Raw genomic sequence first — 17,773 nt, forward strand, 5'->3', positions numbered from 1 at the left:
TAATGGGTGACTGCGACCCACTAACGCTGCCAGCAAGCCAGGGGGAAGGAAGCAAATAAATAGTATCTAATAATAAAAATGCATACTTCTCGGCCTCATTCCCTCCCACCCCCATCCTATCCCTCCCTCCAGTCCTTCCTGTACCACCTCACCCTCCTTTTTGCCTTACTATTGGTGACATAAAGGAACAGCAAACCCGGCTGATCCAATGATGTGGAACCGTGCAACCTATAAAAGCTGGTCCGGAGCCAATCCTCCCGACCAGATATCGGCTTCTGCCATCGGGGCGGATCAGTCAGGGGTTTGTGTGTGTGTTTGAGCCTGGGATCAGGGAAGCTGAGGCGATGTCGGGATGTTCCTGGGGATACGGACCCAAAAACGGTGAGGCTTTGCCGCAGGGGTGTGGGGTGGGAAGCTGGGTTGCCTGTACCCCCGGGGTGGGGTCTCTGATACTGTCCAGAGCACAGCAGCCTGGGTGCAGTTGCGATCTCTTGCGGATGTTCTGGGCTATTTGAAAGTTTCTCTCTCTCTCTCTCTCTCTCTACTTGGTTTGTACGACGTGGATTCCTAAAGCTGCTTAAAGCAAGGGCGAAATGACTTTCAGGGCAAATTATGTGTGCAGATTGTTGGCAGAGTAAGATGAATCATTGATGGTATTAATTTCCCCATGCAAGGCAGATTTCCTCATTCCCCTGCAGGCAGTTGTAAAACTTGGTTAGATGCAGCCTGCTGTAGGATCCTTGGCGTCGGGTTTGCAGGCAGAGTGTCAGCTTTCCCGTTTGCAGAAGCTGAACCTTCCGCCCACAAGCTCCAGCCTCTCTCTTAGTGGGGGTGAAAGAATGAGCGCCTTCGGGGAAGAGGACTTTGATGACCGGCCCTTAACTCTCTGCTGCAGGTCCAGACCACTGGCACGAAATGGGGTTCCCCATAGCTAAGGAGGGTGCCCGCCAGTCACCCATCGAGATCAAGAGTCAGGAAGCCAAGTACGACTGTAACCTGAAGCCACTAAATCTGAGCTATGATCCAGCCAGCTCCAAAAGTATCAGCAACACCGGCGTCTCCATCCAGGTAGATTTCGACGATTGTTCGGACCGATCAGGTTAGTAATGTTGTGGTTAATAACCCCCCCCCCCCCCCTCTCCAGCCTGTTGGTGAATAACACGAGGCATTCAGAGCTGCTGCTCAGTGGGTTTGCAGTCGGCGAGGCAGGGCAGTGGGTAACGCACTCACTCACTCTCACTATATAACTTGTGTCAGTTTCACAACACAATCTCACTGCTGCATATTGGCTTCCAAATAATGACCCACACAAAAAGTTGCCCCTTTGGATCAAAGGGTAATCCTTATTTTGTTCCTGGTGTTAAAATGCTGCTGGGCGGGAGAAGTAAAAGTGAATAGCGTGGCTGTTGCGTTTTATTAAATCAGATTTGGACAGATCTCGGTCGAAATGCAAAATAGCCCGGTCTGGGGCGCCTCCCAAAAGCGCCGGGGTCCTGAGGGCGAATTCAAGCGGGGGGCTTGTTGGCTGGTCACTCGGGTCGCTAGAGGAGCTGCGGGACAGATGAATTTGAAGGACTGGATTGAGTGATGGGGCTGTGTAATCTGATTTGACCCATGTGCGTTTGCAACCAATAGAAAGGGCCCGTTTTTAATTGGAGCAAAGCTTGGCTGCCTAATTGTAACATTTTAACAGCAATAGGTGACGATCAGTGTACTCGACTTGGATTATTTTATTATTGCCCCATGCGCTGATACTTTTTAGGGGCAATTTTATACATAATTTCTCAGTGCCCTCAATGTAAACATTGCAAAACCTTCCCTCAATTAAATTTCAATTTTAAGAATGTTATGCGGAACAAATAAACGTTTTTTTTTTCAATCTGGGCTTTCATATGGTCTAGTGTCCAGTGGGTTTGGGGAAAACTGGAAGAATACACGAAGCAGCAGAAGATGTGGATCAGTTTTAGACTCTTAAACTTTCAAATCAAAGTTGTAATGCATGTTTTGGACCACTGAAAAGTGGCTTGTAAAAAGGTCAATTTGATCTTCTGTTCTTATGTATACTTTTATCTCTAAATGCCTTGCAGGGCATTTGCAGGGAAGTATATGTGAAGTCACAGATGAAAACCTCTACCTGTGCCTTCTGGTGATTTGAATACCATTTGTGGATGAACCCACTCATCCTATTTCCTTGGGTTGGGTTCTCCAGTACCATTCCCCTGCTGCACTACCTCTGATCAATTGTCTCCTGCTCCCTGTCTGTTCTCGGCTCTACCACTGCTGAGGAGGGGGCTAGAGGACATGGAGCAAAGAAAGTGGGAACTAGCGAGAGAAGCAGGAGCTGGATAAAGGAGACCACTGGATTTGTCTAATTCTAGTTGAGATTCCCATTGACTGCATATGTCACCTGCTGTACTTTGACCCTTTTCAATGTTGCCTTCTACATGCCTTCACTTTACCTTTTTTGCTGCTTGAGGGTGTCTTGCTGGATATGCACAACTTGGTGGAGATCTTTTTCTGCCTGTGCTTTTTGTTTATTCCTGCCATAATGAGATTGGGCGAGAAGCAGCTTTGGATTTATTTTATCGGTTGAAGATAAGATGCACAGCTTCTAAGTATTTTCACAATCAAAATTTTTACTGGAATCTATGACAATTTGTCTACCATCGGTCCTATAATTTAAATCTAGGTTTTTAAGCATGAGTTTATTAATCTTCATATAAATGTTATTGAGAAAATACATCCATAATTTAAAGCAAATTAGAAGTGGATTCTACTAAACATCTTTGATACTGATCTTATTTTGCAATGTCAACATTGATGTTTCTTCACTTGTATGATAGTGCTGACAGGTGGCCCCCTTTGTGGAAAATACAGGCTACGTCAGTTCCACTTCCATTGGGGAGCCTGCGATGGTCATGGCAGTGAACATGTAATTGATGGAAAAAACTTTGCTGGAGAGGTGAGTGAACAATGTTTGGACATCTAAGAAAAACTGGTGAGGCACATTTTAGTGTTTAAAAATCAGTTTTGCTGTTAAGACTCCCACCCCAAATGCACTTGTCTTAGCAGAAGGCATTGATGAAAAGATCACATCATAGGATATGGGTGTCATTTTTTGCCTAACCCTAATTTTCCTCGAAAGGTGGTGGTGGTGGTGAGCTGCCTTCTTGAACCAATCCATGTGGCGTGGGAAGATCCGCTGGGTTGACAGGGCTGGGTTTGCTTTTATGTTTCTGGTGCTGAGGTCAGTAAATAACTGATTGCAGCTGAGAACAAATATTTTTATCATGATGAAATAATGTTTATTCTGGATGCTGCAGGTCACATTCTAAGAAAATATTGGCTGACTTTTGCCGTTGTCTATTTTAATAGGAAATCTCCATTCTTGCCACATCAGGATGTTAGCATCCATCTCAATCTTTGTAATATTGCAACTTATGAGGTATTTAAAATAATGAGGGATGAAACAAAATACTGGAATTGCTCCGATCAGGCAGCATCTGTGGAGGGAGAAAGAGCTATGGGAACAGTTGGAACATTGGGGGCATTGACAGCAGCTCGGGTAGCTGGCTCCAACATGTGGACTTGCTGTGTGTAAGGAATCTCTTCCCAAGACAGATTAATCAGTGAACTACAGCAATGTTAATCATTTGCATTTTAACTATGGGTCCGCCAGTTTCTCGGGCTTCATAACCTGTTAAGTGAAAGCAAGGTGAGAACACAGTTGAGGGGCTGAGCATGTGAAGGGGAACATGCCAGTAAGTAGTGTCGCTTCAAAACTGCTTTCACGCTTAATTTTGTGGAAGGCTTTATTCACTGTACTTGTTCCGGGAGGTTATTTTCCAAACTTTGGTGGTTTGTTTGTTTGATCTCTACTCTGGAGCTCTGATCTATCAGATCAATATTGGTACCACTCCAAAGTGGACAGAAACAGATCTGCAGCTCCAGCGGGGAGAGGATCAGGAGAGGTGCAACATGCAGGAGGTCATGTAGGCACAGAGTTGGGATAAGTTTCCTGGACATGTTTGAACACCAGTACCTGAAGGTGGTAGACATTTTCAACCTGCTATAATAACAGAAAATGCTGAAAAAAAAATTTGTTGCATGTCCATATGACTCTTCAATCAATTCTTAAATGTACGTTTGGTGTAGGCACATTTCCTCTAATATCCTGTTTGTCAGGGCAGGCAATTATGTTAACTTTGCCCATGGTGGCTCCAGTCTGAAAGAGCAAGCACACTTGCTCTGCAGCTGAAACTGTAATATGATGCGACCAAAGCACTAGCAGCATCACACATGGGTGTCCTCATTATTGCAAGGTGCGAGAAAGCCACTCACTTACCCACTTCCCCAAACCACAGCAGTTCTGAAAACAATCAATCATCCCTTTTACAACCCCTCATTGCTTGCCAATTCCTGAATTGACACAAATCTAGTGGAAAAGACCATTCGTCATTCAGCAACCAAAATGGTGGGCGGCATGGTGGCACAGTGATTAGCACTGCTGCCTCACAGCTCCAGGGTTCCAGGTTCAATGCCGGCCTCGGGTGACCGTCTGTGGAGTTTGTACCCCCTACCACCCAGTGTCTGCGTGGGTTTCCTCCGGGTGCTCCGGTTTCCTACCACAGTCCAAAGATGTGCAGGTTAGATGAATTGGCTATGCTAAATGGCTCCTTAAGTGTCCAAAGATTAGGTGGGGTTGCTGGGTTACGGTGATGGGATGGAGGCGTGGGCTTAAATTGGGTGCTCTTTCCAAGGACCAGTGCAGACTCGATAGGCCAAATGGCCTCCTTCTGCACTGTAAATTCTATGATTCTAAGAAATATCTAGCTCCAATATAAAACCGAACTATAATATAACATTGTGTACTATAGTTAGTTGTCTGATGCCAAAACTTTATTTTCTCTTCCTGGCACGTCTTGTGGTGCAAGCCCTGTTGCTTTGTGGTGTCAGCAGTGGTAGAGACTGGGTATCTCACTTAATAGCTGAGATCATAGAATCTATCATAGAATTTACAGTGCAGAAGGAGGCCATTCGGCCCATCGAGTCTGCACCGGCTCCTGGAAAGAGCACCCTACCCAAGGTCAACACCTCCACCCTGTCCCCATAACCCAATAACCCCCCCCCCCCCCCCAACACTAAGGGCAATTTTGGACACCTAAGGGCAATTTATCATGGCCAATCCACCTAACCTGCACATCTTTGGATTGTGGGAGGAAACCGGAGCATCCGGAGGAAACCCACGCGCACACTGGGAGGATGTGCAGACTCTGCACAGACAGTGACCCAAGCCGGAATCTAACCTGGGACCCTGGAGCTGTGAAGCAATTGTCCTATCCACAATGCTACCGAGATGCCCTGTGAGGGACCCACTGCTCCACCCGCACCTGCCAGGAACAGATTCTACTACTGAGACAGGAGGCGACATGCAAGGTGGGAAGGCACGGGTCAGAATAGTGCAGATGACTGGAGAAAACGGGCAGTTTAACTCAGATGCTGGAAGTCTGAAATGAAAGGCAAAATGCTGGAAACACTTAACGGGTCTGTGGAGACAGCGAAGCAGAGTTAACGGGTCTGTGGAGACAGTGAAGCAGTGTTAATGTTTCAGACTCTTGAACTGAAAACGTTACAGATCTGAAATGTTAACTTTTTCAAAGAGCAGATGTAAATGGAACAGTGCTAACATCAATCAATACATTGTTGGGGGTGATGTGGGGAGCGGGGTAGAGCCAGAGGTTATGATCCAAATTTGTTGATCCTAATATGATACTAGTCAACTAGCCTTGAGTATGCATTCATGTTGTCGATTTGAGTTTGCTGCAGATATATTGGGGGATGTGACGGGGGTTCAGGTCTGAACCTTTCAGTTGCAATTTCACTTTCAAGTTTCTGGAGTTGTTGAGTAAAATGCACCTCCATTGTGGACACATTTCCTCTAATATCGAGTACGAAATCTTAATTTGGAGAAGAAATGGATTGATTCATACCTTTGACAAGTTTCCTATTACACATATCCACACATAAAAGCAAAAATACTGCAGATGTTGGAAATATTAAAGACCGAAAATACTGAAGTCTTCAACAGGTTGACTTTTTTTTCTCTCTAGAGATTATCTAATGATTAACGTTGAAACATTTTTATCATCCGGATTGGAAGTGGTTAAAAATGGTGTAACTTTCAAGCAACTTGGGGTTTGGGGGAGGCAGGAGACACAATGATATGATAATGAGACAAGCATAGTAAAGAAGGCCTCAAGCAGCCCAGGACATAATGGAAGCAAGTTGGTGGATTTTTCACTATCATTCATCTTCTGCCAACTTGCTGTAATAATTTGCACAACCTATGGACTCATTTTTGATTTCTATACTTGTCTCATTATCAAATTAATTTTACATAGCTCTGTCATAATCATTTAATCATCATCTATATCACACAAACATTTTTTTGTTCTTTTCCTGCCTTTGCTGCTCCGTTCAACTTTGACATCTTTCAGTTAAGATAAATATCAACCTGAGATACAGTGGAGTGCATGCCTTTTATGATTGCTGCACAGAAGAGTGATTATTTTCAACATCAGTCCACCAAATCTGAAATTAGTTTAGCAATTGCCCACTAACAGCCCTGCCCTGGAAAAAGACGAACAAACTTGGTTCGATCAAGCATATAATAATTGAGATCTCTCTGTGGCATGACCCAGAATTCTGCTCATTATTTTGAGATACAAAAATGGTTTAACTGAGCCTGTTCTGTTTCTAGCTTCACCTGGTGCATTGGAATGCAGAAAAGTATAGTTGCTTTGGCGATGCTGTTAAAGCACCTGATGGTTTGGCTGTCATTGCTGTCTTTCTAAAGGTATGAAGGTTTATTTATGAGCTGGCTTTTGTAATATGCAATAACAATTCTCTTTTTGCTGTAAAATCCATATACAAACTGTATTGCATTGACCATGGACGGTAAAATTAGACTTCAGTGGTGACACACATCGGGTGCTATCAGATCGATTGGAAAACAAGCTGTATCTGGTCGAGTGTCTGATTGTGCTCTGAGCTGCATTGATTTAGTTGAATGTCAAGGGTGCCATTTTGATAATCAGCCAATGCTTTTGCCTGTTTTCTGCACTTGCCCAAATCCACCCTATTATTTCAATTTCATCCTAGCTCTTCAATAATAGAAATATTGAAATTCACCAAATAGATGCTGAATTCCTGAACTCTGCAACCACTTTCTTTGCTTGCACTGGTATATACTAACGGACTAACCAGGGATATGGAAAATGGGCAGACGTTGCAAAGACATTGGGCAAAATATACATTCTTCTCTCAAATAGTTGTATTGCTGGATACGTTTGCCTTCTGTAATACACATTTGATAACCTCACCAATAACTGGGAAAATCCAACCTTTTTTTATTTGTGGCCTTCTAACCATAATGGATGTGTTTGCCTTGAAATTCTTTACCTTTTTTTATGCACTTGTGGGGTTTGGCACAAGTGCAAAAACATTTGTACCTACAAATTTAACAACTAGTTAGTTATACTGTTGCTTTGATGTAGCAAAACATCTCAAGATACCACAAACTGAATAATTGGCAAAAAGTACTTTTATTTATATAGAACCTCCTCTCTTTAAAATTAATTGTGCAATTACTGATCTGTGGATAGATAACTTTACACACAGCAAGATTTCAGTAAGAGCAATACGACGATTCAATCTATTTGAATCATAGAATCACGACAGTGCAGAAGGAGGCCATTCAGCCCATTGAGTCTGCACCAACCCTCCGAAAGGCCCATGTCCCCACCCTATCCCAGTAACCTCAGCTAACCTTTTGGACACGCTAGAAGGGCAATCCACCTAAATTGCACACCTTTAGGATTGGGGCAAAACTGGAGCACCCAGAGGAAACTCACGCAGACACTGGGATAACACGCAAACTCCACACACTCCGTCACTCGGAATTGAACCCGGGTCCCTGGCATTGTGCAGCAGCAGTGCTAACCACCGTGTCACCGTTGGTGTTGGTTAGAATCAATACAGAAAGGCCATTCAGCCTATGAATCTATCATACCTGTACCAGATCTTTGTAGAGCTGTCTGATTAGTCCCCCTACCCTCGTCTTTCTTTGTAACACTTCAGATTTTGAAAATCCAATTCTCATTACTATTATCTCTACTTTTACCACTTTCTCAGGCAGTGCATTCCAGATCACAATTGCCTCCATTAATATTTTCAAACTGTTTCCTCTGTTCTTTGCCAGTCACTCGGTCTATCTTCTGTTTACTGATCATTCTTCCAATGCAAATGGCTTCTCCTCATTGGCTCTGCCAAAACCTTTCCCGATTTTTGAATCTCTCAGATGCCTTAGTAACTGTCTATGTACTAAGACTATCCTAAATTCACCAATCTCTCTCTGCCTAACTTGATACCACTCTAGTAAATTACCCATCACCTGCCTAAGACCTCGTCGTCATCCTTACTAAAGTGTGGGGCCCCAATTAAACATGTACTTCCAGCTGAAGCCTAAAAGTTTAGCAGTAGGTTGATGGAAAGAATTTGGCTAGGATGTCCGGAGAAAGCCCTGCTGGTCTTGGGGGCTACGAGAACTTGAACATGAGCCATTGGACTAGGCAGGGGAGGGTCTTGGTGTGTGAGAATTTACCTGAAGTCTGACGTTGGCCTGGATTATGTGTACACTGTCCTGAAATTGGACTTGAGCCCATAGTTTCTTCCCAGCGGTAATGTTGATACTAACTGAATGAGTGAGATCCATGTCTGTGTTTCTGCAGTTTGATAATTTGCTGTTTGGAAGTTGTCAGATGCGCAATGAATTTTAGGACCTTGCCTTAATTCACTCTCTCTTTTTTGATTCACCCACCTTCTGACTATTGCAATCAACACACTAATCCTTTCTTCAACAGTCCAAGCAGATTTGCTTTGTATTATGAACAGACATTTCGCCTCAAAAGTCTCTTTTGAGAATGAGAAGAATGCAGCAATGATGAAATCTGCATGGAACAATTTATTTTATGTTCGATGTAACATTAACCACGAGATTAAATTCAAAATCGGTGTGTTCTAACAACATTTTAATACGACTTCCTGAACTATCATTTAGCACATGCTTTCAAGAGGCGGCACAATGGCGCAGTGGTTAGCACTGCTGTCTCATATTTCCCCCCCCCCCCCCGGTGTTTGTGTGGGTTTCACCCCCATAAGATGTGCAGGGTAGGTGAATTGGCCACGCTTAATTGGAAGAAAAGAATTGGGTGCTCTAAATTTACAAAAACACGTTTTCAGCTCAGCAATTAGATTATATTTGTTACTGTTCTATAATTAATATTCACATTATATTGATAGGCTTCGAACTGGAAATTCCCATGAATATTTGATGCAATGTCTTATTAATGTGGGCGACAGAAGTCAGATCAGTGTAACATTAGAAGCCACTTTGACTGTCATGAGTGACCATGGAGTTTCTAATAAAGCAAGATGATTGATCTCCATCAATCACCATTCAGCCCCAAAGCACTGCAGGAATTTCTTAAGACCACATCCTAGGTTGAACTAGAGTAGTTGCCTCATTGACATATCCTCCATTTATGAAGTCCGAAGCGAGGCTGTTCACTGACTTGTGTTCAGTCCCATTTTGCAATAGTTCAGATAATGAAACAGGCCATTCCTGTAAGCAGTCAACCTGGACAATAGTTAAGCCCGAGTTGATTAAGTGGCAGGTAACACGTGCACCACAAGTGCCAGACAGTGATCATCTAAAATGAGAGAGCCTAATACCTCCATGACTTTGTGGCCTCCCCATCAAAGCTTGACCATTGACCAGAAGCAACTGAACCAACCCCACATGCCGTGGCTGTTGAACAAAATACGGCGTTTGCTGAAGGGATCCGGTCATCTATCTCCTATAAGGTGCAAGTCAGGAGAGTAATGGGACTTGTTTGGATATGTGCAAATGGCAGCTGTACTTCAGAAACCTGACTGACTCCATCCAGAACAAAAGTAGTCTGCTTGATTTGGCATTCCAGCCATTAGCCTGCTCGTGTATGCTCCGTTGTATGTACCGTGGCAGAAATCCTGCAACAACCTTCGCAAAGGCATTGACTGCCTGCCTGGTCAGTGACACTCATCTTGTGAATGGATTTAAAGAAAAAAGGCAGGACTTCAAAGTTGGTCTGATTTCCATGATTTTAAAAAAAAACCTCTACTGATTTGTAGATGATCGCTTTCCTGCAGCAACAACTGTGCAAGATTATATAGATTTCCAATCACCTGTTTACAGCTACACAATTCACTGCTTGCAAGCAAGTAAATTCCAAGTGCCCTGTTTTATACACTATAATAGTTCCTTTCATCTTTGTCTTATTGATGAAAAAAATAATTCAAATCGTGAACATTCCTCAGAGCATCATCATGTGATCAACCTTTCGTTGAACTCAATAATAACCAGCATTATTTCCAACAATTGTTTATGGTTGCTAGAATTTTGAATATGGAGTAACTCGGATATGAAAAAGGAAATTGAGCATACAGTATATCAGTCACCATAAAATGTAATTATTGTTGGACAAATGGTAAAAGTTGAACCTCTTATTTTAGGCCTTTCGATTTCTTAGTAGGACAACTTCCTTGTATGCCTAAATGCAAATCTGAATAACCGCAGGAGTCATGATGTGAATGCTCAATTGGTATCTTGTGACTTTCAGGTGTGTGATTCAAATCCAGCTCTGCAGAAGATTGTCTGTTCTCTGGAGTGTCTTAAATCAAAGGTAAAATGAATATGTAGATGTAATAAAAGTGACAATTAATTTGCAACTTTACATTAGTTGTTTCCTTGCGTGAAAATGTCTGAATGCCTTCGATGTCTTGTATGCAAGCGTTTGTTTCCAAGACCAATGCACAGATGCTGGTTAAGAATTGAAGTAATCTTTAGTACTAATAACAAATGTATTAACTTTGGAAAATTATCTGCATACCATAACCTGTTATTGAAATAGTGGACAAACAAACCTCAAATATTTACTCCTAATACAACTAAGCATGGTTTTGGTATATACATGTGCTATTTCCTATGCTGTGTGCTTAGCATATCAGTGGTTACTTATAGAGGAGTAAAACCTCTTATTTATTTTTTTTAAAATTTAGAGTATCCAATTTTTTTCCCAATTAAGGGGCAATTTAGCGTGGCCAATCCAAGTACCCTGCACATCTTTTTGGGTTGTGGGAGTGAGACCAACGCAGACACCAGCAGAATGTGCAAGCTCCACACGGATCGAACCCGAGTCTTTGGCGCCGTGAGACAGCAGTGCTAACTACTGCATCCTGGTGTTGCCCCCTCTTATTTTTTATTTTTATTTTTTGGGGATATTGGCATCGTTGCAAGGCCAGTGTTTGTTGACAATCCCTAATTTACTTTGAGAAGGTGGCGATAGGCCGCCTTGAGCTGCTGCAGTCCATTTGGTGTAGGTACACCAACTGTGCGAGTAGCAAGGGAGTTCCAGGATTTTGATCCAGCGACAGTGAAGGAATAGCATATGTGGCTTGGCAGGGAACAAAGAACAATACAGCACAGGAACAGGCCCTTCGGCCCTCCAAGCCTGTACCGGCCATGGTACCACCCTTGGCCAAAACTTTCAGCAGTCCACGTAGTGGCATTCCCATGCATCTTCTGCTCTTCTAGGTAGTAGAGATTGTGGGTTTGAAAGGTGCTGTCAAAGGAGACTTGGTGAGTTGCTGTTCTGGCAGCAGTGTGTATTGTAAGGTGCAATGGTGGTGGTGGGGGAGGAGAGAATGTTTTCACCTCCCCCAATGCCCTGTCAAAAGGACTGAGGACAGGAGTTCACCAGTCTTGAGCATTGGATATAATTCAGTTCTCATTTTACATTCCATCTATTTATAAATTGTTAGAACTGTAAAATACTGTGGCTGCTGGAAATCGGAAATAAAAACGGAAACTGCCGGAGAACTATCATACGGACTCGACGTTAACTCTGTTTCACTCTCCACAGATGTTTGCAGATCTACTGAGTCTTTCCAGCATTTTCTGTTCTTGTATCCACATATAACGGACGTTTATGTAAACTTGCCATATATGTTGATGTACTCTAAACATTGCAGTATCTACTTGAATCACACTTGAATCCATAGAATCCCTACAGTGCAGAAGGAGGCCATTCAGCCCTTTGAGACTGCACGGACCCTCCGAAAGAGCACCCCACCCAAGCCCTATCCTCTCAACTCCACCCAGCCTACACACATTTTGACACAAAGGGGCAATTTAGCATGGCCAATCCACCTAACCTGCACATCTATGGACTGTGGGAGGAAACTGGAGCACCCGGAGAGAACCCATGCAGACACAGGGAGAACTTGACAATCACCCAAGGCTGGAATTGAACCTATGTCCCTTTCGGTGTGTGGCAGCATTGTTGACCACAGCGCCACCACTGCGACAAGGCTGGTAATACAATGTGACAAGCTGAAACATGCAGTTTCCATTCTAGATTGAAACACTGAAAATGATAACGGGATAGTGTTGATGGGAAGTACAGCAGACTTTCATTTTTAAAATGATCAATAACTACTCTGCAAAGGCTGGGCAGCTGAAATTGTGAAATGGCTACTGATAAACTAATTGTGTTGCTGTCCAGGACCAGTTTCAGTCCCAAAATGTCTGGCTATAGTCAGTGGAAATGTGACATGTGCATCACTTGTGGATATGTAGTTGGCCAATTGAATGGCTTGTTACCCATAAACCTTATGTTGGTAATACCTGATTTGCTTCATTTTCACTTCTCTTCCAAACTCAATGTTGCTATTTATTATAACTGATTGTAAAACGTTGCTCATTCCTGGAGGTCTAATCACAGTTCTTTCTATTCTTAGGATTCTAAAAGCGAGTTTAAAGACTTTTCCCCTTGTTCTCTGCTGCCTTCTTGTCTCCAATATTACACCTATCTAGGATCCCTGACCACTCCACCCCTGTGTGAGAGTGTAATCTGGCTTGTGCTGAAGGAACCTGTCACTATCGGTGCAGATCAGGTAAATAATAATCAACAGTTGATTGATTACAGTGCAAAAAGAAGTATTTTCAGTCCATCATGCTGTGCTGGTCCTCTGCAAGATCAATTCCCCTTGTGCCACTCTATCTTTTCCATGTGGCCCTGCATATTTTTTCCTTTTCCATTTTGGAATTATCCAATTCCTTTTCGAATGGCACGATTTGAGTTTGCCTGCATAATACTCTGTGCTTTCCAGATCCTAACTACTCGCTGTTTTTTTGGGGGGTGGGGGAGAGAAAAAAGGGGCAGGATTCTCCGTTAGCCCATGCCAAAATTGAGAAATGCGATTTGGCAGAGAATAGCTTCCGACGCCAAACTTGCAGCAGGCGCCAGTTTAATGCCGAATCACTTTTCTCCGTTACCTTAAACGGCGTCAATGCATTTCACTCCGCATGTACAGTAGGCACCGTTTGCATATCATTAGCGGGCCCAACCCTGTACTCTCCAGGGCCTCTGCGATTCTCCACCTCCGATGGGCCTAGTTCCTGACGGCATGGCTCACTTGTGCTTTTAAAAATCATGAAACCGTCGTGGCAGCTGCTGAGAGAGAGGTGGTATGGAAAGTGTCTAACATCGCCATAGTTTGCTGCCAGTTGTGCTGCAGACCAGGGGCTTCTGTCAGGGCCGGGTGGGGTGTGGCCAGGAGGTGGGCTGTGGGGTCATGATGGATGGGCATGGAACACCATTGCTGCAGCTGGCAAGGCAGCCATGCAGCTACGCACACCGCTAATAGCCCACTATGAACCTGGTGCCACGGGTCACACAGGTGCACCCCCCTGGGTGCCCTCTGGCCCAGCTGACCCATCAGCTGTATGGGTGCGCTCCAGCACAAGTGCCATCTTGTTGGCTGGGATGAGTGTGTGGGGAGATTGTAATGTGTATATGCGGCTTGTCAGCCTCCCGAGAGTCAATCACAGACTCGGTGAATTCTGCACCATTTCAGTGGAATAGAGTGTTCCACGCAGCACCGGTGGAGCCGTACCCCGGGGAGAGTCTGTGCCTGTGGGGGGGGGGGACCCGTACCCTGGGGAGAGTCGGCTAGCCCCTCAACGGTAGCGGAATCGGTCCAGGTGCAGCGCCGGTCTTTCTGTCCTAAAAGTCCACGGATTCTCCGTTGGCGTCAACACTGAAGTCTCTTAACACTTAGAAATGGAGAATCCAGACCAAGGTTTTCCTCATGTAGCCGCTGCTGTTTTTTCTAATTTTCTTAAATCTGTGCCTTCTGGTTCCCAATGTTCTACTCTATCCAGACCACCTCATGATTTTTCAATCTCGCTACCAAATCTTCTGTTTTTTGACAAACAGTCCCAGCTTCTCCCATCTTAAACTAATAAAGTCCTAAATATGATCATGAAACTGATTTATCATTGAAACAGCAAATATTCAACAAGAGGTCAGGTCATTTACGATTTTACAGCTGTTCTTGCCTGCGGAATCTTCCGGTTCTGCCAATAGTGAATCCCTGTTGTGGTGGGAGGTGGAGTCAGTGAAATCCCATTGACTGTGGCAGGACCAGAAAATAATGGCAATCCGCCTCCCACTTTCACGGGGGGAGGGGGGGGGTGCATATAGAGTATCTCTCATCCCATAATATCAGTGATAAATATTTTCAGTTCCTATGTCAAAAGAAAATACAGGAATGATGGTATCAAATAACATTTTTGTTTCTTTTTATAAAATTAGAGTACCCAATTTTTTTTTTCCAATTAAGGGAAATTTAGCGTGGCCAATCCACCTACACTGCAGATTTTTGGGTTGTGGGGGTGAAACCCACGCAGACACTGGGATAATGTGCAAACTCCACACGGCTAATGATCCGGGGCCGGGATCAAACCCAGGTCCTCAGTGCCCCGAGGAAGCAGTTCTAACCACTGCCACCCTAACAAATAACATTGATCAGTGTGTTTCGTTAAGCTTAGGCTGGATGACATTGATTGAGATGTGCACCTCAACTCCTGAATATGTACATGGAAGTCAAGATCAGTCAGTCTTCAGGTGAAGTTGGGGTGAGGGGGGGTAGTCAGATGGTGGACCATGGTACACTGATGTATTCATTTATTTTGTTTATTAAATTTCTAATGTAAATGTACACTCTGGCCAATTGTCCAATAACATTTCAGAATCGGAGGTTCTAAATTGGAGATGGCAAATCTAGAAGTTATCTGAACGCATAGCTTTAAAAACACGGTATGCAGATCACTTGGCGGTGCAGACTCGTGAATCTTGATGTGTATCACCAGTGTAACCAAAATACTGCTAGTTAAATTTCTGATTAAATGTGGTTCATTAACAGAGTTGCAAATATTTGCTAGCCCCCTGGTTACTCAACATGAATTACTTCACGACTTTGAAAAGGAAGTGAAATAAAATTCACAGGAGCACACCCACATTGAGAGATAGCGAGGCTTCCTCTTTTAAAGTGAGATGCTGATCGCGAAATCTGATTAAATGAACGTTGTGCCACTTAGTGTGGCTGGGGGGAAAAACACATTAGATCTTGTCTGAAATCTCAAGAACTTTGTCTGGGATCAAACATAAAAATCCACAAGGATATGGAAATAGTTTCACCCTGCAGGGCATATATCCACCCGTACTAATTTCATAAAGGTGTGGTTTTCCAATGACTCATTACCGACATGCACAGGAAATAACAGTGATTAATGTTTGCACAAGGCTGTTCTCCCACATCACTACAATGATAGTATCATAAAATGATTCTACTGTGCATTTAGTTACATCCATTCAGGTTGCAAAGTTTGCTGCAGTCATTTGGCAACATCTGAATTGCTGCTTTTTTAAATCAATTTAGTGAAGAGTGGTGGCAGATGGGTCTTATGAATTTACTATTATGCTTGCATTTTCCAGATAGCAAAGTTCCGCTGTTTGGAGTTCGGACCAAATGACCCCATGGTAAACAACTACCGACCTCCCCAGCCATCGAAATGCAGGGAGATTCGAAAAAACTTTGAGTAAGGATTGGAGTACAGTCATCAGCTTGCCTTCCTGAACTGTCCCCTGTGTAGCAGTAAATTTGACCTGATGTGCCCTCCCTCCCCCAACCCCCTCGCCCACCACCACTATTTACTTGGTCCGAGTGGACAACCAAGCACACAACACCTTTAAGCACAAGTTAATAAAATTGGGGCATCCAGATTGGTCTAACTAAGCAGCCACTGGATTGTTATCGTATTCCTGGATCTTCCTGAGCCTAGCCAATTTAACAAATTCTGAAGCAGTAATTTCATCTGTTGAAAATAAAAGACATGAAGGCAGTCGGTAATTTAGTGAAGGATTAATCTGTAGCACTGACTATATTGTTCAAGTTTAATGAAAATTGTTTTTTTTTTTTTTTTAGTGATGTTAACTGTAAAGCAGTTTCTAGTTTAAAAAATTATATTGAATATTAAAGAGCAATAATTCTACAATTTACTCATTCGTGAAATTATCTTTTAACCAATGCAATAGAGTTGTAAGCCATAAGATTTAGTAAATAAACATTTTGCTGACTTAACTGTGCTGTTTCTCTCTTTGAAACTTACTACCATGAGGCAAGAGTAGATTTCCAGAAGCTGTTTTTGGCTCTTGCTGCATGTGATCCAAGCAGTTTTGAACTTCCTCTTTGCATTTACATTTCCGTTCACCAAACATGACACTAGAAAAATATCCTTTTTTTAAAAAAACTACATTAATGCAACGAGAAGCTTTGTCAATGTTTTATTCCTAAAATGAGCATTGCAAAACATAAGTAAAATTTCATTCAGAACAATGTGATAAACTTCTTGGACCCGAATACTCTTGGATGCAGAATAATGATATTTTTATTGTCCTAATTTCTTCCTCTTTAATTTCACTGTCTTTAACCATCTTCTTTTGATTTTAACTTTACTGCATTGGCCATTAATCGAAAACCGTTAAGATGGTGGTTTATTCATCCTTGCTCGCCCAGTTACACCAAACACTGCTAAAGCACATGCCACTTCTGTACAACTTAATGGGGGGAAAAATCAAGTGGGCAGGCTGAATGGCAGATCTTTGTATAAAAATGCCAGTGGAGAACTGGGAACCTGTCAACTGACTGGTTCACATTGCATTGACATGCTCTCTTATGGTTAGGTAGTCACTGATGGCAGTTTAGTCAACTAGATTTTCTTGCTTCTCTGTTGGGCACCCTTGTGGATGTCTCAATGGGAGCTTGGCCACCACAGAAAATAACACTTGACCCAAGGGTAGAGATCGTAGGTGCATGGCATCCATTGACCTTCATTAGGTGGAGTGGAATAGAATCCACCATTTCTTGCAAATAAGGTGATTTTATAATAATGCGACAAAGAATATGAACAATAAGCACAAACCTAAGCAAAATATTTGTCATACTTGTGCTGATGAATTGTGATGTACACTTGTAATAGGGTTTTGTGGTAGTGCAGCAGAACTTGCAGAGCAGTGGTTGACTTGCAGAGCGTGAGTTGGCAGTCGATTCGTGAAGCAGCAGAGCGCAAGTACAAACTCCTGAGCAGCAATTGAGCACTGGCCACCTGGGGGTTGAGTACGGTGGCATTATTTTCCTCCTTTGTATATAGTTACACAAATTCATTAACTTTCACCTGCCAAGTTGTTAAGCCTTGCAGCAATTACATTTGGTGATGATAAAAATTAGGACTGCAATCGGCAGCTCCAGGGATTTGGGGGGGGGGGGGAGC

At 43.2% G+C, this 17,773-nt stretch overlaps 1 protein-coding gene across 1 annotated transcript; it reads left to right on the forward strand.

Annotated features, from left to right (window-relative positions):
* The first annotated feature begins 216 nt into the window (after positions 1-216).
* On the forward strand, positions 217-16,269 carry LOC140385620 (carbonic anhydrase 13-like). Its single transcript, XM_072467950.1, has 7 exons — positions 217-381; positions 896-1,099; positions 2,844-2,962; positions 6,761-6,856; positions 10,719-10,781; positions 12,898-13,053; positions 15,939-16,269. The coding sequence occupies exons 1-7, from the start codon at positions 345-347 to the stop codon at positions 16,044-16,046; spliced, it is 783 nt and encodes a 260-aa protein (XP_072324051.1). The 5' UTR covers positions 217-344; the 3' UTR covers positions 16,047-16,269.
* The last annotated feature ends 1,504 nt before the right edge of the window (positions 16,270-17,773 follow it).

Source organism: Scyliorhinus torazame, chromosome 11 (genome assembly GCF_047496885.1).
Source record: "Scyliorhinus torazame isolate Kashiwa2021f chromosome 11, sScyTor2.1, whole genome shotgun sequence".
In the NCBI taxonomy this organism is placed as follows: Eukaryota; Metazoa; Chordata; class Chondrichthyes; order Carcharhiniformes; family Scyliorhinidae; genus Scyliorhinus; species Scyliorhinus torazame.

Excerpts from the sequence above, each read along its gene's own strand:
- LOC140385620 (XM_072467950.1), top strand. The coding sequence starts at position 345 with ATGTCGGGATGTTCCTGGGGATACGGACCCAAAAACG. Across the intron at positions 382-895 it reads GGGATACGGACCCAAAAACG|GTCCAGACCACTGGCACGAA; the intron begins GTGAGGCTTTGC and ends TCTCTGCTGCAG. Across the intron at positions 1,100-2,843 it reads CGATTGTTCGGACCGATCAG|TGCTGACAGGTGGCCCCCTT; the intron begins GTTAGTAATGTT and ends CTTGTATGATAG.